Source organism: Harpegnathos saltator, unplaced genomic scaffold (genome assembly GCF_003227715.2).
Source record: "Harpegnathos saltator strain DR-91 unplaced genomic scaffold, Hsal_v8.6 scaffold171, whole genome shotgun sequence".
NCBI lineage: Eukaryota > Metazoa > Arthropoda > Insecta > Hymenoptera > Formicidae > Harpegnathos > Harpegnathos saltator.
The window spans coordinates 1014575-1040754 of record NW_020229952.1 but is presented as its reverse complement, the minus strand read 5'-3'; the positions used below and the strand labels follow the sequence as shown (position 1 = coordinate 1040754).

General features: G+C 47.5%; 1 protein-coding gene across 1 annotated transcript in view; it reads right to left on the bottom strand.

The window, feature by feature from the left end:
* Cad99C (cadherin 99C) overlaps positions 1 to 26180 on the bottom strand; it is a 143102-nt gene that overhangs the window by 41039 nt on the left and 75883 nt on the right. Inside the window, exons 3-4 of the mRNA XM_011154852.3 lie at positions 7799 to 7874; positions 751 to 816 (exon numbers count right to left, since the gene is read on the bottom strand). Coding sequence (XP_011153154.1) covers positions 751 to 816; positions 7799 to 7874 — 142 coding nt within the window. The remainder of the gene's footprint in view (positions 1 to 750; positions 817 to 7798; positions 7875 to 26180) is intronic.

The following is a 26180-nucleotide window of genomic DNA, read 5'->3' as shown; positions in this document are numbered from 1 at the left end:
AGCGAGAAAGTATCGCTCGATCTGGATTTAAATATGTGCCTGTGTTTGATCTAAAACTACAAACGTAAGTTGGATCTACACTAGGAAAAATTTTTACTTATCGTTGCGTGGACCAAAAGTTTGTTGCAACAACAAAATAATTTGGTTAAAATATGCCCAACAAGACTGTTTAGTCCCTGTAAACAGATATCTTGTTTGATTACGGTTTGTTCGTGTAACGTATAATACTTTTGTTATAGCGACCAAAAAGCTTTAACTATATGAATTTTGTTAAAAATACTATAATTTTTTCTTAACATATAAAATCTAAATTTTAGTGCGCAGAAAGACAAAATAGTATCCATCGGGCATTATTTTAATTCAGGTAAAATAATATTTCGTTATCGTGTAATTTTTATGGACAAAATAACTAAAATGCTTAATTTTTATACACGAAGTCTAAGAACAAAATCATTTGGTCCAGAGAACAAAGCAGAAAAATATATTTACTTGAGACAACTAAATACTTTGTTGTATAAAACAAGATATTTGATTGCTATTAAAAATATGCCCCAACCAAACAGTCTTGTTAGAGACACTAAATTTTTCTTTCCCAGTGTATACTGTCGATTTATTCGCATGTTACTTTATGTATGATTTCGCGCTTTTAATTTATTTAATTTATATATCCTCGCGATTAATTTCGTTCAACGAAAAAGACGCGAAGCAATTAGCCGTGAGGAAAATCCGAAAGCCCGCGCGAGCACTTACCATTTCCTCTGCTCTCCTCGATGTCAAGGATGATCGACTGTCCCGCTCCTTCCACCTCGCACAGACCTGAAACATACAACGTGCGGGAGAAACATCTCGTGGCGGAGGAGACACGCGTGGAAGGAGGAGGCTCGCGCTTATGCGATCTCACGACGTCCCGTGGGGATCAGGCAACGCGGCGCACCTGTCGCGCGACTTCCGCGTTTCGTCTATCTCCGCGGAGCGAAGCGGCGGCCAACACACGCCCGCGCTCTCGCGCGCGCGGACAGGTGCGAGAAATCCGCTTGGCCGGGAACGTGACGCGGCGCGAAGCGCAGAGCGCGAGGGAGAAAAGATTACGGCGGATCGTGAGCGCGACGCGCGCGCCAGCTGTTACAGGCGGCCGCGCCGCGCCGCGCCGCGCCGCGCTGAACGGCGGCGATTTTCGTCTTGGCGTCTCGGCGCGGCCGGACGATTTAATCGGGCTGCACGCTCAACGAACACGCGAGAGCCTAATTACCGACGCGGCCATTATCGCGCGTTGTACACGGATGCGTTACACCGTCGAGTGATTTACCACGGTAGCTCCTCCGCGTGTTAAACGCGCACCTTCCGCTTGGCCCTCGCTCTAATGCCCTCATCACGACGGTTGAATAATCGAGCGTCAGCGAACGAGAGACGATCGAGAGTTGGACGAAAGAGACTTTCGTCGGCGTGTCTCGCATTCGCACTCGCCGCATTATTCATTCCGCATCGCGTTACGATCTCGCGAGTCATCTTATATCGGAACTCGGTCAACGGTGCACTTTCCTCGGTAATGACGACGGGGTCTTCGGGACGAGGATCTCGGAGGGGGATCTCGAGGGGGAGAGCAGCATTCGTGTTTCCTCGGCGGGATTTCACTGTGTCTGCTTAATCGAGGGGAAAGCTTCTTCTCGATGGACGACGAACGGCGCGCGCACACAGAGTTCTCACCTGACGGCGGGGTCGCGCCGCGAGCAGACAAAAGGCGCGTCGCTCGCGAAGGAAGGCGCGCGGCCGCGCGATCTTTTCCGCGAAAGGTTACGCGTCGTGCGCGCTAATGGCCCCGCGAGGAGATGCGCCGCGTCTTGTTTTCAAGAGAGGTACCAGCCGGCCGATCGTACAACGCTGTACGCGACATTTGAGGCCTCCTGCGCGCCTCACCTACTTCGCGCCGAATGCCGCACGTGACTTTCGTTGCCGCGGGGGGCCGCGCGGAGGGACGAGAGAATCCGCGCGGAGTAAATACCCCGCGGCGAAGACAATACCTCGAGCGCCGACTCCGCCGTGCCGGGAAGCGCGACGTTCTTTATTGATAATCTTCTACCGAGAGACGGAGGCGTTATCGAAGTGTGAGGTTTATTCATTTTATACACGGTGGAGGGAGGGATATTGTCTCCCTCCGTCTCACCTCCGTGTTGTGTTATTCATCTCGTGCGCTGAGAATAAAGTATATGATATTTGGAACTATAACGATATAGTCACTTAATTATAGTCCGAAATATCATATTTATAGTAAGTATTACCATAATATCGGTAATAATTACGATACAGGCATGGTGAAGGGTGTCCCAAAATTCACGCAAGAATTTTGAATTTTGCGCCATTTGTGCGGTAAAGTGTTGCCGAAACGAAAAAAAAAGACAGCGTGACAGCTGACAGTTTAGGCTTTTTAAACTGACCACGCACAGCGAAGAGAGTTGGTTGAATGGATTATGGGACAGCAACAACAAGTGGATGCTGATTTTTCGAACAAAATCATCTTCAGCGATGAGGCTCATTTTCATCTCGATGGTTTGGTTAATCGACAAAATTGTCGCATTTGGGTGGTTCAGAAAATCCACGAGTGATTGTTGAGAAACAAATGCATCCAGTGCAACGTGTCACTGTTTGGTGCGGATTTTGGACTGGAGGCATCAGCGGACCATTCTTCGGAAGAAAATGCGGCTGTTCAGGCAATAACAGTTAATGGTGCTCGCTATCGCGACATGATAATCCAGTTTCTTGTGCCTAAATTGCAAGATATGGATGTGGACGACATGTGGTTTCAACAAGACGGTGCCACATGGCATACAGCCCGAGAAACAATTCAATTACTGCATGAGTCATTTCCTGGTCGTGTAATTTCCCGTTTTGGTGATCAGATCATGCGATTTAACGCCGTTGGACTTTTTTCTTTGGGGTTTTTTGAAGTCTAAGGTTTATGCCAACAAGCCCACGACAACACCCACGCCTTGAAGGAGGAAATTGAGCGCTGTATCAACGAAATTCAGCCACATTTATGCAAAACGGTCATGGAAAATTTCAACAAAAGATATGCATATGATATGCCAGCAAAGCCGTGGAGGCCATTTACTCGATATGCTATTCCGTACATAACCCAGTATATTTTGCAGGTTCCACGAACTATAAAAATATGGTTGACGCCAAAATGAACTATAAACTATATAGTGAGATTATAGTTGATTCAACTATATTTTTCTATCAATGTGTAATGACAACAAATATTTATGCAGTTTTTACGCTTTTACGCTGAGGAGTAATGCGTTTAATAAGAAATTTTTTTTCTCCGTTTCTTTCTTTTTTCTGTTTTTCTTCTTTTTCTTTTTTTTTACTCTTTTTCCCTATTTATTGTACAAGAATTTTCTTACTCGTTATACTACTGTCTCAAGTACCGTATACCAAAAGGGTCAGACCCGTGCATCATCAATAAATAAATAATAAATAAATAATACGTAATTGACGATGTAATTTTTTTTAATTGAGGAAATAAAATGAGACTGGGAAGTAATAATCGACTGATAAACAGATAGAGTGGCGGCTAATTTGCATAGAATCTTCGTGCAAATGCGTGTTCGCTGCTTTCAGCGCCCGCTCTTGTGCGTGTCAGCGAGATTCTTGACAAGCTTTGTTTCGCTCCCCGTCAAGCAGCTGCAATTAGTCGAGCAATTCGGGCCCGGGACGCGGTAATCCAGTTCGCACGACCTCGTCAGCCAATGCTGCGCGCGTTCCGCGGCTCGCCGCCGAGCTGCGAGATCGCGCGGATATTCGTCATTTCGCGCGACATTTCGCCCGTCCGGGGCTTTCGTAAAGCCCCGTTGCGTAAATCTCCCGGCCGCTCCGACACCGTCGAGCCCGCGATCATTCTTTTCACGTGTAGAAAGCGGCCGCGGCGTTGGAAAGCGCATATTGCAGAAATATATTGTTCGTCGTGCCGATCGCAACCCATATTCGCCATCCGCGCTCGCACGGCCGACGTGACCGACAATTTCCAGCTAAAACGAGTCTGTTATTCCGCCAAGCTGCGTCGCGACCCTCCCCGGCGCATGTGATTCGCGTCCCGTCGGACGTGTGTAATTCCGTTTGCGACTCGCCGACGTTCCGCTTCCTCGACGCGCCTTTCGTTTCCACGTGTACCGTTTGTCGGAATTCACGCGCGAAGTCGCGCAATGTCTCGCCCGCGCGATTTCAAGCTGCAGACGATCTCGCCAAGTGTAATATGCGGCCAAAGAGCCGCGGCTGCACGATCTCACAGCGTGCCGTTGATGGCTCTTAGTCAAAGTAGCCGGTGCTCACACAGACACTCGATTGGCAATATTGAGACTGGCGTCGCGTGAGAATCGATGCTGAAAGTCACAGGCGGTGCTGGCCGGCCGCCTCGCGCGGACAACTTTTCAGCACGAAATCCATTATCGAGACAGTTCTGCGGCACGTCGGCGGTTGTATGTGTACACATATCGGCGAAAGTTCCGCATCGTCTGGATTTCCGCAGAGCCGCACGTGCATCACTTCACAAAGGAGCGAGCGACGAGTCGCGGGGAAAGTTCACGGCACCCTATCGCAAGCATCGCCGAAAGATTGCGGAGCGACGTCCAACGCCAACCCGGCCCGGCTCGCTCGCTCGCTCGCTTGCTCGCTCACGGAAAGAAGGATAATGGGATTTCGCGCCGGTAATCGTCCCGTCTTTCAGCACCGCGCGTTTTTCGCGCCGCCACGTGCGTGTCGCCTCGATCTCCGCCCGGCGTGAATCACATTTGAAATTCGCTCGCCTTAAAACACCGCGGAAACCGCGCCTATTTCTCCCACCACCCGACGAATTATCGCGGCGGAATGCGCGTTTTATCCGACTCGCCGAGCCATCTATACTCGTCGTTCCTCCTCTGTCTTCTTCTCTCGCGCGCGTACGCCCTTTTCCTGCGTTGCAGGAAGACCGTTCGCTGTGGTCGCCGCAAGGATCCTATCGACTCCTCGCGGAGTGAATCTCCGCGAGACGTCGATGTCTGAATCTACGGGGGAGAGAGACACGCGCGATAGATAACGGATGGAAATTCGAGACGCGCTACGTCGTGAAACCGTTTCATCGCGTGCGCGCGCGTTCTCACGAAAGTGGGAAACGCGAAGGAGAGCGGTGGTGCCGCGCACTGATAGGTAAACCTATCTACCCAAGTGTCACATTCCGATTTTGATGAAATTTTGCATGCGTATAGAGCATCGAAAAATATTAGACACGTTTTTTTTTTTATATCGGCCCATAAAGCGTTTTAAGGGTAGAAATTATCATTAAAATGTCAATTTTTTCGCTTTCTTCTCCTGTACATAAATACTCGATGTCAAGAAATGTTTGAGAAAATAATGTTCCCAGAGGAACACATCAGCTGTGTTTATGCTACCAAATCCGAATTCACCAGAAAATTGGAGACTTTCAACATGGCGGATTCAATATGACGGATCGATATCTGAAGAATATCATATTCTTCGAAAGTTCGTGTACATTTATTAATTTCTCGTGAGTCATGTATCTCAAGGTATTCAGAATTAAAAACTATAATACATAATCAAATTTAGAAAACTATATTTAATAATATATACTTTACATATATACTCATTAGCCGATATAATAGGTCTACATATCTTCATTATTTGGGCAAAGCAGCCTAGAGAAGCCACATACGAAATCATACATCAATTCCAAAAATTGATGGAGAAATGTTTTCAAATTTTCATCCGCCATGATGAATCCGACATTTTGAGTTTCAAAATCTGATTCTAGATTTGCTTCTCACTTTGAAGACCTTGAGATATGTAAATCGCAGAAAATTAATAAACGTATGCAAATTACGACAGAATCATGATATTCTTCAAATATCGATCCGCCATATTGAATCCGCCATGTTGAAAGTCTCCAATTTTCTGGTGAATTGGGATTTGCTAGCATAAAAGCAACTGATGCGTTCCTCTGGGAACATTATTTTCTCAAACATTTCTTGGCATTGAGTATTTATAGTACAGGAGAAGAAAGCGAAAAAATTGACACTTTAATGGTAATCTCTACCCTCAAAACGCTTTATGGGCCGATATAAAAAAAAATACGTGTCTAATATTTTTCGATGCTCTATACGCGTGCAAAATTTCATCAAAACCGGAATGGGACACTTGGGTAGGTTTACTTGTGAGTACGACTTTTCAGGTTCCCAAGCTGAGACAACGTGACGTGTGAGGGAAATGGGAAACTTGGAATTCAAAGGCCACACAACGCTCGCTGCACAGGGCCCGCTGAATAGGGCCCGCCTTCTCGAGCGTTCGAGCGGGAGGCAAATGGATAGTCGCGCGTCTCGCACAGCAGATCGCGGCGGCCGCGATCGGCCGCGAGTTCGGAATGAATCGACTCACTTAGTCGTCGCGATTCTCCCTATCAGCTTTCGCACGCTTCAGCGCGCAACAATGCTGCGCTAGGCCGCGACCTGCCTCGCCACGCGCACGCACGCGCGCGCGTACATACACCCGAGTTAATTAATATGAAGCCTTCTTTCCTCGCGTTACGCTCGCGCAGCGACGAGAAACAATCGGGCCCGTGTGTGTGGGAAACGAGAGAATTCGCCGGGTCATTGTCAGGTGCGCGCGTGTGCGCGCGCAGATACGCTTAAAATTTAATTACGTAACGGTGGTAAATCAGACGCGGCGCACAGAGAGAGAGAGAGAGAGAGAGAGAGGCATGAATAACAGCGTGCTTCTAACGCGTGCGACGCACAATACGCAACGGTCCGCGGTTCGGCGGTAAAAGCCGGCACCAGCACCAGCGAGAGGCTCGCTCGCACATACCTTCGCTCGCGTGCCGTTAATCCGCGTCCGACGACAACGATAAAACGCGAACACCCATCAGCCGTGACGTAAGTAATTGGCAATCAGCCGCGATAGATTTACGCGTGTGGGAAACCGCAGCGAGCCGGACCGGGCCGGGCTTCATTTCGTTCGGTTCTCGGCTCGGCTCGCCGAGCGAGCGTTTCTGCGAGCGTTTCCACGTCGCGAGGATGATCCTCTTGACGCGTTGAACGCGCGGTGACCTGGGTCGTCGCGCGCGCGCGCGCGCGCGGACCCAGGCATTGGATTACTCGCGTCAAACATGATTAATCGCGTTGCGTCTGAAAAGTTGCGTCTGCACCGCCAAGAGGGAGTTAATGAGACGCAGCGGAGACGTGCCAAATTGCATTTCTTCTTCGCTGCATCTTCGCAGGAATCGGATTTTCTCCCTTTTGAAACGGTTATTGTTTTATTTCCGACACACCGTTCGCTTATTTCTGCCCTTTGCTTGTCGCGTAATCTCGCGCGCCGGAGGTGCTGAGCTTGTCATGTTTCCGGAGATATCGAGTTTTCATCTCAGAGTGCTCTCCAACATTTTGGATATAATGGAAACGGCGCTTTCAATGGGAAACGTTGAAAATGTCTCTCAGCCGTAGGAAGACCTTTCGAAATCCTTTGCTACCCGAGGAATATCAAATTGTGCATCGAAACGGACAGACAGAGAGAGAGAGAGAGAGAGAGAGAGAGAGAGAGAGAGAGAGAAAGAGAGAGCTCATTTTCTCTCGCTGCCTGATTTTCGCCTGTTAGACATAGCGAACTTTGTATGAAGTAAAGAGCTAAGAATAGAAGAGAAGTTGGATACCCCTGGATTCCTTCCGCATTTTAATATCTCGTTCATCGATTAGTTTACCCTCAAGCGTGACGGTCGACGTGTTAACGAGACACGAAAACCGGTCGTAGAATTACTCACCGACTTTGGAGTAGGCGGCCCGAAGGTGTAGGATTAAGCACAGCAAGCACCAGGACCAGTGAGTCGTTGTTCTCGCCTGCAAGAAGAGAAAAGGGAGGCATCGATTAATCGCGGTCCTCGTCGATAGAGCGCAATTGCAAAGCACGGACGCGAGAAGAGCGCGGATTACGAGGTAAATTACAAATTATGGGACGCGCGAAGAGAGCCTCGCGCGCAATCAGCCGCGCCTGACGAGTTCCATCCCGCGCCAGAGCGAGCATCCTATTCACAGGCTACATTCTTAACCGCCATCACTCACGGCGATCCTTAGCGGTTTAAGGTAGCAGGCACTTCGCGCTGTGAAACATCGCGAAGCGCCCCACGTACTTTCCACAAACTCGCGCCAAGTCCAGCGCGCTTCAACGGATGTTACGCGGCTCCACATTAAGCGCGCGCGAGCGCTGACAGATAGTCCTGTCGCTTTCGAAACGAGTGTCCTATAAATTCGCCGACTACACGCACAGCGAAGGAGGTGTGCTTCGACTACAATTAACGTTCTTTCCCTCCCTCTCTCTCTCTCTCTCTCTCTCTCTCTCTCTCTCTTTAACTTGGAAAAAATCAATCCCTGTCCCTAGGTCCTAAAGACCTCGCAGACTACAAAGTCTGCGAGGATCAAAAAAGTCACGGAGACCAGGGTGTTAACGCATCTCTCGAAGCCGAGAAACAGGATCTCCGTGGGACATCTGAAATTCACGTTTGCGCGCGCAGCTCGATAGACTGAGAGAAAAGTATGTGTTATTTGGAACTACAATATGATATAGTAACTGAATTATAGTCCGAAATATCATATTTATAGTAAGTATTACCATAATATCGGTAATAATTACGATACAGGCATGGTATAACCAACCATATAATATTTTAAGATTATAGTAAGTTAAACTAAAATTATTGTATGGATGCAAATATAAAATGGTAGGTAAAAGTAACTCTTTTATATAGTCAATATTACCAGAATATTTGCTAACTGATGACAGATGTAACTGTATGAATATTAAATCTCACTACATTTGTCAATGAGAAATTATCATATATGTGGTAAAAGTAACTAAACAATTATTTAAGACAATCATTGACTGCGTATTTGTGTTTATTCTACTATATTTTGCAGGTTTCCACGGACTATAAAACTACGGTTGACGCGAAAATTAACTATAAAATATAGTGAGATTATAGTTAATTCAGCTATATTTTTCTATTCAGTGTATGAAATTTCGAAGCGATATCGCACGCAAGAGCCATACAGCCAGAAGCTGTTACAGGGGCGCATCCCCCGCCCCCTCCCTCTTGCTCCTTTTCCCTCGCGGACGCGTCCGCAGGATCTCGAGGAGAGCGCGCAGGATCGATACCGCGCGGCTGGCTCTGTGAGGCCTTATGCTAATGCGGCATCGATGCGCCGTGTGTAATAAGGCCGTGCGCCAGCGCGAATGAAATGCCGAACGAAGGGAAACAATGTTATCGGCGTCGCGTGATCTCTTGGGGGCCGCGCCGCTCTTGGGCCCGCGTTCCTGGGCCCGCACGCTCGCCCCGGGGCCCGCCGGCGTTTCTCACCTGAACACGCGTTCTCATCAGCGCGCCTAAAGCACGATGCTTCTCTCCCCCTGCTTCGCTCTTCTCTCATCCTCCTCTCGCCGCCCTTTGGCGAGGGGGAGGACGCGTGGTCCGCGTAAAGGACCGCGGAGACTCGGCAACATTCGTTCGTTACGGAAACGATTCCGAGGATTCCACCATTCGAGTCGCAACATTTTTTTATATGTTTCATATTTAATTGTGTTCCACTATATTACATTTTTATGTTGCGATTTATCTATTTTCTCCTTTATTTTCTTGGCTTTACGCTCGAGTCGAGAATGAGCTCTCGTGCATTGGAATCGCGCGATGCGTACAGTCGGGCCCACATTGAGAGGAAAGTATATGATATTTGGAACTATAATGATATAGTGACTAAATTATAGTCCGAAATATCATATTTGTTACCGATAATATCGGTAACAATTACGATATAGGCATAATATAACCAACCATATAATATTTTTACTAAGAATTATAGTAAGTTAAACTAAAATTATCGTATGGATACAAATCCATAAAATGGTAGGTAAAGTAACTCTTTTATATAGTCAATATTATAGCAGAATATTTGCTAAATGATGACAGATGTAACTATATGAATATTAAATCTCACTATATTTGTGAATGAGAAGTTAGCATATATGTGGTAAAAGTAACTAAACAATTATTTAAGACAATCATTGACTATATATTTGTGTTTAATCTACCATATTTTGCAGGTTCCACGAACTATAAAAATATGGTTGACGCCAAAATGAACTATAAAATATAGTGAGATTATAGTTAATTCGACTATATTTTTCTATCGGTGTAGTTATAAAATATATATTGTGAGACATACATTCGTTTTCTTTTTCTCTTTTTCTTCGCTTGTTCGCCCCTTTTTCTTTTTCTTTTCTAAAGAATCCCGTCGATCTGTCGTTGTGTATACCTTTGAAGAAAAGCACACAATTGTAATAGAAATATTGAATTTATTCTTGCTTCTAATACCTAACCATTCATATCGTACGAGGTGTGAGTATCGCGTATGAAAATCCGAAATGGGCATTCGGAGCGTTGGAAAACAATAACGATCACAGTGAGGTCAATGGTAGAGAAAACGATGTGTTCACGTTTGGAAGATAGAGACGCGGATCATAAATGATGTCGCGATAGAGGTAGGCAGTTAGTCGCTGTTGGATGCCCGAAGGAGACGTGACATCGCCACTCGTGCGGAAGGTTGGTGAGTGTTAATCAAATCATTGTTTTCTAATGTTCATCGGGGTAATAATGTGACCGGGGTCGAGCATTGTTCTCTCTTACACAATTAGTTGATTTCTCTTAATCCCAAATACCGGTGTCGTCGTGCGTTTCCCCTTCGACACCGGTCCGATTCAGATATTTTCTTGCTCGCCAGACCGGGCTCGCCGTGCGTTTCCCGGGGGGAGGGAGAAGAGGGGGGGGGGGCGGTATGACCTAAGTGATCTGAGCCAGCAGCTGAGAGGGACATCTCGTGCGCTTTCCCTTGATGCTCACTGTACCTCTTGGTGCCTCTTGGTGCCTCACTGTACCTCTATGGTGAGCTTTAGGCTAGGATACGTTTCCGTGATTTCTTCGTGCGTTTTCCCTTGGAGATCTCCGACTGGCCGCCAGCGGTTCGAATGTGCGCATACCCACTCGGACCGCCATTTTTAATCAATTGTCGCGTGAGTTAATTACGCGAAAGCCTGACTCGAAGGTGGTCTGGCACTCGGTGCGTCTCCGTATCCCGCTCGACCTCCGCCGACGAGCGTCTGAATTATATTATCGTTACGCTATCTATTGCTTCTGTTGTGTTTACTACCTCGAACTGCTCGTCTATTCATTCGGCTCTTAGCGTGTACGCATAAGGCAAATAAACAAAAGAAGAAAGGTCGTGTCTATAGGGACTCGCTGCCATGTTGTCTATACATCCTATACGTTACTCTTATAAATTATAAAATAATTATAAAATAATTATAATCGTACACATGCATGAAGTGGACATTCGTAGAGCGTATTTCGTAGAATGTAAAACAAGCTGAGATTAGCAACAGCCCGAGAGATATTTCACGAGAGATATTCCAATTCCGGCCGGTGAAAAACACTCGCCGGCTACCTCGTAACGTGACCGAGAACGATAACGAACGCGCGCTCGCGTGTTCGCAACAGATAACGTACGTGTCTATGATTTCACGTGGCGGTAATGGAGAAAAATCTCCAGGCGGAGATAGAGAGAGAATTGTATACGAGCCTCCGCAGAGTTCCGTATGGATCTCGCGTGCGAGCACGGACCTCGGCAAGGATCGTGCAGTCGCACCTCGCGCTCAAATTAGGCTATCGGCTCCGGAGGAGGGTCGAGCGTTCGTGCGACCGTCCCAACAGCGTGTACAATAGCCTCCTATATAATAACTCTGCTAGCGATAACGCGATCACGCACTCGCGCTTTCCGCTCGCGCCAGATCTGCATGCTCGCGCGACTTTGATCTTCCCTTCCTTTGAGTTGCCGCTGAGAGTTGCCGGGGACGAAGAAGCGCGTCGATGAAGCGCGCACAGAGAGGACGATGGCGCCTGTTGATTCAGGACGCAGGTCGCTGCTGATGATGACTGATGACGGATATTGGATTCGTCAGGCTTCGTCGTAGATAATTCGTCCGAAAATTGATCGACGAGGCGAAAGCGAACGGCTGTTCATCGGGGAAATTGAGATGTGTACGCAAGGAGGCAAGGAGCGAGAGCCACTTCTGGATCGTCCTGTACACACGCCGGCGGAGCATGCAGACTACAAGAAAGGCTATCCTGCCTGCGAATACCGCGGCCGAAGGAACAGTATCCGCCGAGCCCATACATAGGTATACGTCGCGGAAGACCATTCACCAAACTTTTTCCTCGCGGCCGCGGAGTTTCCTTTCGAAACGCATTTACGAACGCGCAACGGCGGGCTCGCACGGGGCCGGCCGGGGAGTCCGCGAGAGGACGCCGTAATTGATGTAACGAGCAGCGCAACTCCATTCACCGCGCGGGCTAAGTAGGAAAGCGAGCGCGTTCCGTTCGAGTTCCGCGAGTTTACAGCAGATTTTACGTCGCGCCAGCGAGCGGGGCGCAACTTCTCCGCGCGCGCGCGATAATTTGGCGCTTCGATCTTCGCGGGCGGCGCGGCGCGGCGCGGCGCGATCGGCCGCCGTCCTGGAACGGAACGGCCGTTTTATCGGCCTACCGTAATTCCCGCGAATTAGATAATTAACGTCGCGGCGGAAGCCGTAACGTATTGATGAACGAGACAAGATAACCGGGCGCATTCGCTTTCTTGTGATTTACCGATGCCTAAGTGGCGTTGAAAATATGCCACGAAGCGGCCGGCGCGCCGCTACATATCAATTATCGCCGCAGTTGCCGAATTTATCGTTCGACGACTTTCTGCCCTGGACGACTGGTGGAGTCATCCGCCCGGAACGATCGACGTTATTAAACGGTGAATCGTGCGGGGATCGTCGGTGGATTTGCTCAACATGAGATAGATCTACCGTGAGCACGTGGCACGTATGAGTCGGATATCAGCAACGGGCTGATAACACTAATCGACACTGATTTTGTCAGAAAAGGAGTGAGGACACATGATTTCGAGAGGATTTTTCCCGTAGATTACGAATCTGAAATTTTAAATGTTCCACACGTCATGTTTTTGAGAAAATGGCGGTGAAAATGGCGCGTCTTTGGCACCTCTTTGAACCTGTCTGACACAAGGAAGCCGGATACGTGATACGATACTGTACGTGGGCTCAAATTAGCTCGAACCAAAAAAGCTTGAACCTTAAACTTTAAATATACGACGCTGGATAACATGCGACAATATAATTGTGGAGTCGTGTAGCACTGGTTTCTTGACTGGGGGGCGCGCGGCAATTTCGATCTCGCGTTTAAGTTTAGGTTTAAGGTTCAAGCTTTAATTTGAGCCCACGTACAATATTGTATCTTCGTCCCGTTTCCTTGCGACAGAGCTTCAAAAAGTGTCGAAAACGCGTTTCTTCACATCTTGACCGGCATGTTCTCAAAAACGTGACGTGATGGAACATTTTTGGATTTCAGATTTTGGATTTCAGATTCGTAATCTACGGGAAAAATCCTCTCGAGATCATGTGTCACTCCTTTTGTGACAAGAAAAAAAAAGTCGCAATATGTAGACCAGTGTAACCGACGACTCCAGGCGTGACCGGCGTGATTTTTCACGCATGAGGAAATTTAGGAGCGCACAACGACGAGGCATCGTGTAAACATCCGCGAATGATCCCGTTGGGCCGCCGGAGAAGGAAAAAGTCGGCAGAAAAGACGCTTCCTTACGAGAGACCAGAAGTGGAAGCAGTCGTTAGCCTTCGCGCTTATGTGCTGTAAAGTCTGAAACCGAGCGTGATCTCTCGGCGGTAAGTCGGGTCACGCGAGCGACCGCGAGGAAAGTTTCTGTCGAGACAAGACTCGTACCATTTACTTCGCTGTGTGAGAAACTCCGGCGTATCGGGCTCTCTGCGCCGAGATATATGTGTATCGAGATCGGACTACGCCCGTGTCTGACCTCGTATTCATTTCCATTACGCGGCTCATTAATTGCGATATGCCCTCCGCGAGATATTACCGCGATTTCCTCGACGGTAATCGCTGAAACGCCGAGTTTCTCCGTTCGAGTGATGACCGGTGATGACACGATTGTAACGCTATACAGGCAATTGTTTAAACATTGGCGTCGCCGTCACGTTTGGCCATTTGTTTGATTTCTCGCTTGTTTGGTGCACGGTAATGAAGAAAATTAAAGCGTAAGCTTAAATCTTGCAGACGAAAGTACGTGTTCATGCGTTGAAGTCACATCTGTCAAACTCCACGTTTCACTTGCTTGAAATTGCACGATGCCGTGCCGCTCGTAAATCGGCCAAAGGCGTAAACTACGCTCTTACCAAATTTATCCTCGAAAGCGGAGATAAGAATGCGGCGGCGGCGGCGGCGGGCAACGATCGTGTACTACTAGAAAATTACATGAATTAGAACGCGATTAATTCACATTGCTTACGACTTCACGTTCAACGCTAAATGGCGTAACAAATGTCTGTCATTGATCTGAGATAACAAGTGTTCCCGGAAACACATTGCCCGGCTCGGCGCAAGTCAGGAACTACACGCTGACGCTCACCCGTCACGTATTTCCACGACGACTGAATTACTTCACTTTCCGCTATCTGCCTTATTAATCGCCAAGGTATATAGTCGTGTCTCAGCCCGGCGCTATCTAAGTCGGAAGTAGATCCGCGCTCACGTTAGGACGTTGTGAAACACCGGTGGTCGGTTTCGAGGTGTCGAGTGTCTCGCACGTAGTGCATGTGCAACACGACAAAATTGCACGAAGAGCTGATAAGTCACGTCTCCTGCGTGAAGCGCGCCAGGATTGCGACAAGACGGAAAAGGAAATCAATCACGATACATCGTAAGGAATCGTATCAGCTGTAGCAAGTATTTTCCTCTCGACAACGACACGATAAGTATCCCCTAGAAAATAATCCCTACAAATATGAAACACGTAAATATCTATCTCTCGAAAGATACAAATCTACTTGAAGAAGGGAAAAGAGAGTCAAAAAATCCGCCGGAAAAGGGACTCGATGATTCGAGCGATCGAATGTAGCGGCGCGGAACGAATGAGATCTGCCGTCGTCGAATCGAACGTTGCGTCTCATCGAGCGTATCTCTCTCGGCAGATTCATGAGGCGACCATACGTCGTTGAACCGGTCACCGATAATTACGCAACACTGCGCTGCGCGGCGCGGCGCGGCGCGGCGCGTTGCGAGACGATACGAGCGCAATGCGTTACTTGTTTTACGAGGGACAGTCATTACACCGCGCGCCGGGCCGACCGCACGCAAAGCTACAACGGACGGCTCGCCGTGCTCCGACTCCGCGGATATTAGCGCTGCTGTAACGTATCGCCCTAACCGGGGTGCGCAGGATGCGTACGTGAGTCAGTTGCGCCGCAGCGTCAGGATGCACCTGCCCTTCGACGTCGGCCATCGTCGAGCCTGCTCGGTGCTACCCGTTCTTCCGTTTCAAACGCGTCGCTTCGAGCGGGGATTGTGAGAGCGAAGGGGAGCGGGAACGACGAAATTAACCCATTTCTTCCCAATGTTGCGGATACGTTGCAACACGAAGTTTAACTTCACAAAACGCAGTCAAGATGAACTTATTATACAAAACTCATCATGCATGCGTTAAAAGGCATTCGCAAGCTCTCTTGTCTGTGTGTTTATATCTCACAATTAGTCTGACACTTGGTGAAAAAACAAAATAAGTTACTGAAAACATGTTTCTTTCAATGTTTTTCAATAATTTGTTTCAAGTGTTAAAATGTATTTAGTTCAGCTTTGATGTGCATATTTCTGAATGCTATATATATATACGTGGAATACACATGGATATATTTTTTCTGGAACATATTAGACCTATGACACAGCAGTGAATGATTTCTTGAACTCCCGACGTCGCGCCAGCGCAACATTATGTGTGGCGCAACGTGACAACGCATACTGCTAGTTTTTAATATTTATAATGTTATTTCAATTATTTTAAAGTGAAATTGCTGACAAAATACCATATTTTTTCACAATTTTTATTTTTGGGATTATAAATGGGTTAACTACTTTTTCTAGGCAAAAAGTAAATTGATAGTAAAATGTCCGCTTGGGAAGAAATGGATTAAGGAGACTGGAGGGTCAGATTACTGAAAAATCGTCCTTGTTTCTCATAATATTTTCTGACGAACTGAATAAATGTGCAAGAATGAAAATTTTACATTTTATTCGTATAACGTATGACGAGTAGAAGAATTGTGTTTATTAACGAGTACTCATACAAGTATACGACCACGTAAATTTCAAACGCGTTCTCCTCGAAATTTTATCGCTCAACTTTTTACAATGCTTTCTTCGAAACTGAGCTTCGTATCGATTTGAAATTTGAAAGCAATAATATTTGTTCATCTGGCTCTCAGATGAACCACGGGCAATTACGTCAAAATATTTCACTTGGAGATACTAATTCTTTTATTGTAAAAAAACTGAAAAATTTGGATCTTTTCCTAATAATAGCTGCCATTTTGTTAATTTTGTGCGACTTTTTTTTTCGTAGTGATTCACCGGATAACGATAAGCCTCCTCAAGATTTCCAGCTAAAATTCGTTCTGATCGGACCGTCGAGAGCCGAGATATTACTGCAAAAACGACAAGAAGAGTATATTTCAGCTATACATAACGTATATTTATATGATTATTCGTTAATAAACAAAATTTGTCCGCTCTTCATATGTTGTATAGATATACCGAAAACTTTCATCCTTGCACATTTATTCACTTCGTCACAAAATACTATCGAAAACAAGCAAACGATTTTTCAGCCATCCGACTCTCCAGTCCCCTTAAGCGGGACCCTCGTGGCAGCGAGAAGCCGGCCGTTCAATCCGCTCTCTTCCGCTCGTTCCAGATGGAAGTGTGGATAATGTCGCGCTTACGGGTCGTTGTTTCTTTCGCTCACTGATTCGGTGAGATCGCACGCGAGCGAGCGAGCGATTCGCCAGAGACTGACTCTGCGTTAGTGCGTCAGATTTATTCATGTTTCTCGGCACCTCGGTTCTTGTTCTCTTCTCGTGCCTCGCACTGAAGTTTCAGCCGAGCCTTGATCCGCACGGAGCTCGGAGATGTGTGAGTCGCCGGTACCCGATTTGGAGGCACAGTCCTATTATCTTTCGTTTTTTGTTTGTTTTAATGAGAAACACACAAGTGGTGGGAAGGTATCCCGGATATTATATATATATCGTACAATAACACATACACTCGCGCACGTACGAGAAAACAGACCTCAACCGGTTTGGCGTAACGATTCGCAGAAACGAAAACGACGCGTCTCTCATGTCGAGAAAGAAAGGGGCAAAAATGAAATATACGCCGTTTTCGCTCTCATTGGGTACGAACGAGGCATTTTTCATTGGTAATCCCCGGTTATAAAGAACGATCGTCGAGCGCGGTGTACAAGCCGGCTCCGGGGGCGCGGTATTTCTGAATTAAAACGATGTCCCCGGCAGAGAGAGAGAGAGAGAGAGAGGGGCGGGGGGGAGGGAACGACGCAGCCTGCACTTATCGTCCGACGTGGATTATTGCACACAAATGTCGTGCCTAACGTGCATGCCCGCTCGCCGAGACGCATCGCTTTGTGCCGCTAATAAAAGTGGCGAAGTTAATAAACTACGCTCGTTGAAGACGCGCGCCGCAGCATCTCTCGCGCTGCGCGCGCGAGGATTTCCTTCTTCTTTATTTCCCGTCCCGCGCGCGTTCCCGCGCGCTCCTACGTCCGCCGTGAGATAATGACCGGCTTACGTGTGCAGTAATGCAATTAATTAAAAAGATGCCGCGTTGCTCTCGGGATACTCGTAATACGATGGTTATTCGCGAGCGGAATGGGGGGTATGTATTGTTCATCCAGAGGAATTCCTCCGACGACGAATGAGCATTTTAGTCGAAATTATCAATACTTATCGTTAATTTGCGAATGTTCCTGTCGATAAATATCACAGTGGCAAAGATATGCAAATGTTGTTTGCCAAAGTGTCGGCGAAGAATTATAGAAAGACGAACATTCGTTCGCATCGAATGCGACAGTCAGATTTGACTGAAAAAATCGAACCTTTTCGCCGATCCGACGTTGAAATTTCGTCGAGTCGATCAGAGTAGAATAGAATTTGCCGTCTCGTCTCGTCTCGTCGCGTTCTCTTACCGTCGCTCGCAAGCAATACGAGCGACAAACAACGCAACGATAACTGGTAGGAATATTTTTTCGCGCGGAGTGCGAGAGCGTTGATTTCGCAGGAATCTCGTCCGCGTCATCAACCTGTCCTGTTTCTCTTCCTCTTTCGGCCATAGAGAAATATTTTGCTTTCCTCGACGCGCTTGGGAAATTGTCGGCGGCTGCGCCATCGAAAGAGATTCCCCGATACCGGGATACGTCAGCCGGTCGAACAGCGAACGGCGGGGTCGATCCGACCGGCAGAGACATCCCTGATTATTTATTGCTCATTATAATACGGTTGAGCGCTTCGAGAGCTGTCCCGCCAACCGGGGAATCGGCAGCTGCGATTGAGATGCGGATAAGATCGCGCGCGGCCACCGCCTACAATTTATAAAGTCCCGCACGGCCGTGATGCCCGCGCTTCTCCTCGTCTGAGCCTCGGGCTGAGAGCTCGGCTGCTGAACCGCTGAGCAGGCGAGATCGAGCAAAGAAAATAAACGTACGGTGAAGGAAGTCACGAAGGAGAAGGAGAAAGAAAGTGGGACCTGGGTGATGCCGAGTGTGCGAGAGACCGAAAGCGAAACCTCGCTCCTCGAGCCGCCGATCGCGCTCTCGGCTTCGTTCTCCCGACATTTCCGCGGAGAGAAAAAAAAAAAGACTTAATTGGCCGATCTGATTCAATTAGATACACGCTGCGGTACAGGCTGCCGCCGCCGCCGCCGCCTTTCGCGCATTTCGCTCTGTTTCTTGCCCGCGCGCGATCGCCTCGAAAAGTCGGGTCATGCGAGAAAAATAGCGCGCGAACGCCTTTCACTCGCGAGACGCTGGAACCGCGCCGCGGTCCCGCGAGGATCGCGAGCGCGCGAATGTATACGTTGGAACAGAAGCTCGCTGCAACAGAGAGAGAGAGAGACTAACGGTTGATTTACTCGGAATCTCCGCATAACGTTACCGTTAAACTCCCCAAGACAAACTCCCGACCGGTCGTAACCCGGCGCGGCGATAATGGATCGATCGAGTGGCGCAGCCGTCGGAAGAATAACCGCTTTGGTTACGAGACACTGGAGCGAAGTGAAATCGATCGGCGCATCGAGAATTCATGAATGACATTTTATCCGTGATAATAGACGCCCGGGCGACGCGGGAGCGAGGAGAATTTTCTGCCGGCTTAGGCGGGACGAGGCGAACGCGATGGCCGATCGCGCCGTAAAAAAGCTCTCCTCGCGCGATCGCGCGGCGCGCTTTCGCGAGCGCTGTAATTAAATCAGCGCCAATGATTTATGCGATTCCCGAGCAGCGAGGGGCGAAAGATGCGAATCACTCACAATTAGTGTCCGTCGACGTCATTCATCAGCGAAACGGGGAGAAAGCAATTTTGCGTCTGTCGGTGCTCATCCTTCATTCCGGATGGATCGAAAAGTGTCATTAATAACGCATCTAAGAGAAAGTTCATCCGGTGCACGTCGCGGTAGCGCCTCGTTTTAGCACGTTGCCTCGAGCCTCGCGATGATTCCGGCCGTGTGTCAATTCGGCGGTGAGACTCGTCGCGGTGACCGAGTGACCCGGAGCTGAGGAGCGGAAGTCTCGCTTTGAACGATAACAGCCGGCTCGACCAGTCTACCGTGGAGAGAGAGAGAGAGAGAGAGAGAGAGAGAGAGAGAGAGAGAGAGAGAGAGAGAGAGAGAGACAGAGAGAGAGAGAGATCGTTGGCCGCACGCCTACTTCACGAGTTCAACAGCTGAATCTGAATATGATTTACCGAGGCGTTGCGTTACTCCCCGCGCGGCAGCGGGCGAATCCTGAGGATCGCATTCGCACTCGCGCCTTGCATGGCCGATCGCAATGCGAGGTTTGATCAAAAAGCAACGAGAATTTTGAAATTGCGCGCGCTGTATCTTGTCAGTTGATTCTTTTTCTGTGCGTTGGTAGCACTAGTGACGTACGTGTCAATTTTCAGACAGCTGCGACGCTTGGTTTATGTTTGGCCAGCGAATGAGCAAGACGTACTTCGGTGTGTGTGTTTGGCGATTTTTTGTGTGGCGAAATGTCGGATCAGAGAGTTTGTCTGGAATTTTGTGTTAAAAACGGAATTAAGTGCAGCGAAGCGTTGAAGATGTTAAAGAAGGTCTTCGGCGACGATACCGTGTCACCAACCACGAGTTTATGAATGGTACAAACGCTTTCAGGAAGGCCGAGAAGACATCGAAGATGAGGTCTGGGCGTCCTAGCACGTCCACCAGTGATGAAAACGTGGAAAAAGTTGAAGAGATTGTGCTCGCTAATAGAAGAATCATCATTAGAGAGGTTGCTGAAGAAATAGGAATTTCACACGGCTCATGCGAAGCGATTTTTACTAATGTTCTGAACATGAAACGATTTATCCGACAGTTCTTGGCGAAACACAACAGCGTTGTGATGCCGCAGCCACCTTATTCTCCAGACATGGACCCCCTGTGACCTTTTCCTATTTCCCAAACTCAAAAGGACAACATTTTTCAACAATGGACGAGATAAAGGCGAGATCGCAGATTCAGCTCAAGACGACACCTGAAGAGGCGTTCCACCAGTGCTTCTCGAACTGGAAACTACTTTGGCACAAGTGTATAATATCACAGGGGGATTACTTTGAAGGAGATGGGATAAACATTGAAGATTAAATAAATACTTTCCGAGAAAATTAAAAATTCTCCTTACTTTTTGATCAAACCTCGTATAACGCGAACGTTCTCCTCGCACGATGCACCACCACGTATCTTCCGCGTGACTTCGTTCACCGCGGCCATGAGAATTCGAAACGGCGGAGGACGGTCTTCTGTGGAAACTTTCCACCGTAGAATGGGCTCGAGTGTGATTAATGGCAGCCATGGGCAACGATGCAGCAACTAATTGCCGTTTCAGAGTCAAGTAGCGCGAGTGAGAGACGCAAGGCGTGTGCAGACGATGCGCGGCGCGTTCGTTGTAATCAAGGCTCTCGCAGCGAGGCTTCCGAAAAAGGAGATTGATACAAAAGAGACACCAGGACGAACACAGGATCTCCTCTTTATTAGTCTCGCGTAAACACTAATAAACGCCTTTAGATTTACAGACTGGAATAATTCCTTAAAACAGGAAAGAGATAAGGAATATTTCCGACGCGTATCATAATTCTAGCGTAAACCGTTCGTTCTACGGATGTTTAACAGATAAAACTGGTAAAGGTACCGATACAATCTTCATGCGACTCGCAATTAGTTGTCTTATGCATAATAACGTTTCAACTACTATAATACATATAGTACTACTGCTGTACTATAATACATACAGTTATCGTAATATTATTAATTATAATTATCGCAGAAATACACGCGAGTTAAAACCACTTGGCGCTGCTTTGTTTCATTTTGTAATAATACATACGAATTTCTTCGAAGAGTCACATTTTTCAACATGCATGTTTCCTTTAGTATTTTTGTTACAAATTCTCAAATCCCTAAAAACCGATCTGCTGTTAGCGCGCTCCGCCACAAATTGTTGTAATATTACGTGTAAAGTTTGCACAACGATCATTCAACTCTCACACGTGCGGCAGTGTTGATACTTTTTCTCAAACAATATGAGCGAAGCAATGCGACCAGTGTTGTACAGTGAATTTGCAGTTAAAAATTCAAATTTGTGATTAAACATTTAAATTTGTGGTTAAAAGTCTCGACCGAAGGGTTTAACCGCCTCTTTATACTCTTTGTAACAATCTATATCTAATCTGTAATCTCTTTGTAACAATGTAACTACCAAAGTGATGAGCAAAATCATGTACAAGATCTGCTACATCCTTGCGCCGGCTCGTTGGAGTCCTTTAAATTCTTGAAAATAACCAAATAATTATTACGACGACACACACTGTCAATGCCAAAATTCATGTACGACAGAAGACCGTCGAAATTATTTTTGATAATAAGAAGAGGCCGCACGTCGGTACCCAGGACGTCATTAATCCTAGTTACCAACTGTTTCGCCGTAATTAACGACGGGGTGGTGAAGATTAACGGACAATTTTGATGCTGTAATGCTGTTAAACAGTCTTCCGTTAAATAACTAAGACGCAGATGAAATCCTACAATCACACGGGGGCGTTTGTACTTCGTATTGAAAACATAATTTTCGTACAGCATAGGATAAATTCTGAAAGTAAGAACCCTCTTACGTGATTTGCATTTGCTGCAAATATTGACTCTATAACTCTCCATTGTTTCCACTGTTTTTTCTGTTGATCTGAACGTAATGTGCAGTCGTCGTACTTTATCATTCAAAAGATGCAGGAACAGCTCCCAAGAAAGCAAAATTTCGATATTCTCACCAATTGGGCTAATAACATCGACGACACAGATAGGTTTCGACAGAAGAAGGTGTACTAAATTGACATTCTGCATTCCGTAGTACACCGTCAGCGGATCTGTCACGTACGTGGCGTCGAAGTAATCGAAGAGCGACAACAGATCGGTAGTCAGAGGCCTTACGGCCCACTTTCTGTCACCAAAGTGCGAGTACAGTCTAATAAAATCGAACATGCTCGAAGGTGTGCCTCTAGTTTTGGCGGGGAACAAATAGAATGTGTTGGATAAATGACTCATACAGTTTACAAGAGTGATGTTGTAGTTGAGTGATATCAACAGCTTTTCGCAGCTGGGGTTATGATAAATGAGAAAATCCCGACGGTGATCAGAGCAATAGTTGGCGGAATAGCATTTGTCGCAGCTTCTCACTTTGTGCTGTCGGTGACAAATAAGACACGATTTCGCGAGCAACAGCATCTGCGATTCGTACAGCCTCAGTGGACGCTTCATTCTACACTCGACCATTAACATTAGATCCTCTTGCGACTTCAGCCACTCGGGAGACGTTAACCGGCACCGGTAATACCACTCGTTACTTTCTAATATTTTTGCTAGAATTTTGCAGATTCGCCTATGTTGCTCTCGGTGAATTATTTTATGGTTCAAACTGCAATACGATATCATGTGGCACCGCTGGCACGTTATCAAATTGCCCCTGTTCGCATATTTGCAAACATGGCAAATATTCGGATGGAAAAATATATTATATTGACCAGGCTCCGACGGTCCTGTATATCTAAACACACAAGTCCTAAAATCCATGGCGATATGCGAGTCTAGCTGGCTATTTGCGAGCACTTGATCGGTAATGTCAATTGTTTGTTAAAATAACGTCTAGGTCGCGACACTTCGTCAAAGAAAGATATTGAACCTGTACATTGTACAAATGCCCACTCGGCGACTGTTCGGAGAGCACTGATACGTTGCTTCCGTACATCTGACCGGTTGTTGACATGCCGATATATGATTGGAAGCATACAACAAACTACAAGTATCCATCGAGGAAAGAGAACAGTCGTGTTTGAATTTGAAATATACCGCGGTATCCTTATGTTTATTATTGATTACATTCGCACGTGTTATTAGACGGCTTCTGCGTTGAAGCGACCGTCATAGATGAGTCTCAGTCTCGTCTTACATCAAGCGACATGATCAAGCGTTGCTACTTGAAGTACACAGAACATTTTCTCTTAGCGGAACCATCATCTCTTGAGTAGCGGCAACAATTTGTAGACCTGAAGCTGACCATGATTTTCCGTGTCGTTATTTTAGAAACATACATCTAAGTGTGAATTAATTAGGAATGTGCAGCTTAAAGACCATGTGAGCTTGGAAACGATAATATACAATATCCACAGACAAAACATCTTGCTCTCTTATGTTTGCGGAGAACACGAGAGAAAAAGAGACAGAGAGAGAGAGAGAGAGAGAGAGAGAGAGAGAGAGAGAGAGAGAGAGAGAGGAGGACAGGCAGAGGGGAGAGGAAGCAAGAAGAAGAGGAAAGATCTTATACTTGAATTGTTTAAACCGTCGGTCCAGAAACGTATAATTTCTCGGTCAACGAGAAGTATTACTTTCTTGCTACTCGGATCAGATTATGTGTGCGGCACTGTATTATTATCCGATAGCTCGGCAACCACCGTAAGAGAAGAAAGAAAGCTGAGTGCCAAGAAGTATTTGATTAGCACTCTGCGTGATGCTGCATTATGCGCCTTTCTCGCTGTTACGGCTGACTGATTGAGTAACCCGAGTGAAGCGATTGCAGGAGGCCGCTTGTTCATACAAACATCGAAACGGGCATTCGTATTATTGGAAAGGGGCATCGCAGCGAGATGCGATCTTACGCTTGGCGAAACATCTGGTGCAAAAACTCAATCGCAGAAGGAAGACATTGAGGAATAACGGAGCAGCGGTCGGGGAAATGTTCCGCGGCAGTCGCAATAATAAGCCGGAAATGTACTTTCATCCCTCAGTTATTTGACGATACTGTTCCAATACGCTCTTTCACGTCCGCCCAGCTCGCAGTTTCTTTCTATACGTCTTCTATGCATATTTCTATGCACGTCTCGAAGTCTCGAAGGAGCAAGTTTCGAACCGAAGTAATTAACTCTCGGCATACCATACCGGAGAGTCCAATGAATACAACTTTAGTTTCTCCTCTTCAAGTTCCTTCTTTCAACACTACCAACACTTTGTAAGCTTCGACTCACTTCGTGACTTATTTGTTCTCACACAGGCGCGCCACATAACAAAGGGAAAATTTATTGCTTCTTCGTTACAAGAAATTATTTAGCCTCTGATTAATGGCGTCGCGACGTCAAGAGTAGAGACTAAGATAGTATGTCGCAAAAATGATGGTTGTATCTACTTTTTAAAAATCCTTCTTTCGAGTCTTCTGCCGATTCCTTAATATTAACGGGCAATGTTGATCGGAGAATTACTGCGGTGTATATTTACGTTGAGTACTCACGAGAGAGTCAAGGTGTGATTATCGTTACGTCCAATGAGGCCCAATGCAAACGTTCATAACGCAACGTCAACAAAGTCCTGTCCTCCGTCCCTCGCATCAAGCTTTCGTCTGTCGAAGCCGAGCCGAACTGGGACCCGTCCTCTCGCGGTAATTGGCGGTCGCGTTGTCATTGAGTTCACCCTCTCCCCCCGCCCCCCCGACTCTAACGCAGGAATTACGAACGGTTTGCGGGAGACAATAATAAATCTGCGTGATAGTAAATCTGCAATCGGCCGTGCGGTGAAACGTTGAGCGCGCGCGCGGCTCCTTGGAGCTCCTCCGCGAGGAATCCGTCTCTGGTCGTTGTCACTTAATCACGAAAAGCGACGATTAAATCAGCGACGATTCCCCCAGCCGGGAATCGTAATTTGCACGTCAGCTCGCAAGCGCGCGGGCAAACAGATCCTGAAATCCACGTCCGAGGACGTCCGAGGACATATCGCACGCGTGCGAAATACTCGCGCGCATCTCTCTCTTTCTCTCTCTCGGAGCTGTGCGCTTCTCGCATGTGCAACAGGAGAGGATGCCACTCTCGCCGCTGGTGGCGGGGGACCTTCGCGCGAGCCGCAATTTCTGCACACGCGGCATTTTCGCGTGAGCACCTCGCATACGCCGAGCGCATTACGCCGACGCCCTTGAACGCGCCACGCTCGTCGAACATACACCGAGGGCGCACTCACGGATCGGCGACACTCCCTGCACATGCAGAAGCCCCTCGCCACTCCCTCCCCATCCTCCTCTTCCTCCTCATGGACACTGTCGCGCTTCTGGTTAGGGAGGCAAAGGAGAAGTACAAGCTTGTTAGTCCGACGGCTGGCTACTGCCATCGGCGCGCTGTTAATTAGGCCGTGCCACGTTATATGAAATTAGCCGAAGCGTAAATCCCATCAAGGTGTCCCCCCTCCCCCTCTCCCCTCCGCGCCGTTATCCCTCCTCTCGCTCGGCTCGACACATGTGTCCGACGACGTCGCGTCGTCGTTGTATTTGCGTCTGACGTTGGGACTGTTTAAGGCCGGCGATACCGATCTACCCCCGCGATCACTCGTGCACCGGGACGATGGGGGGGGGGAGGAGAGCGGATGA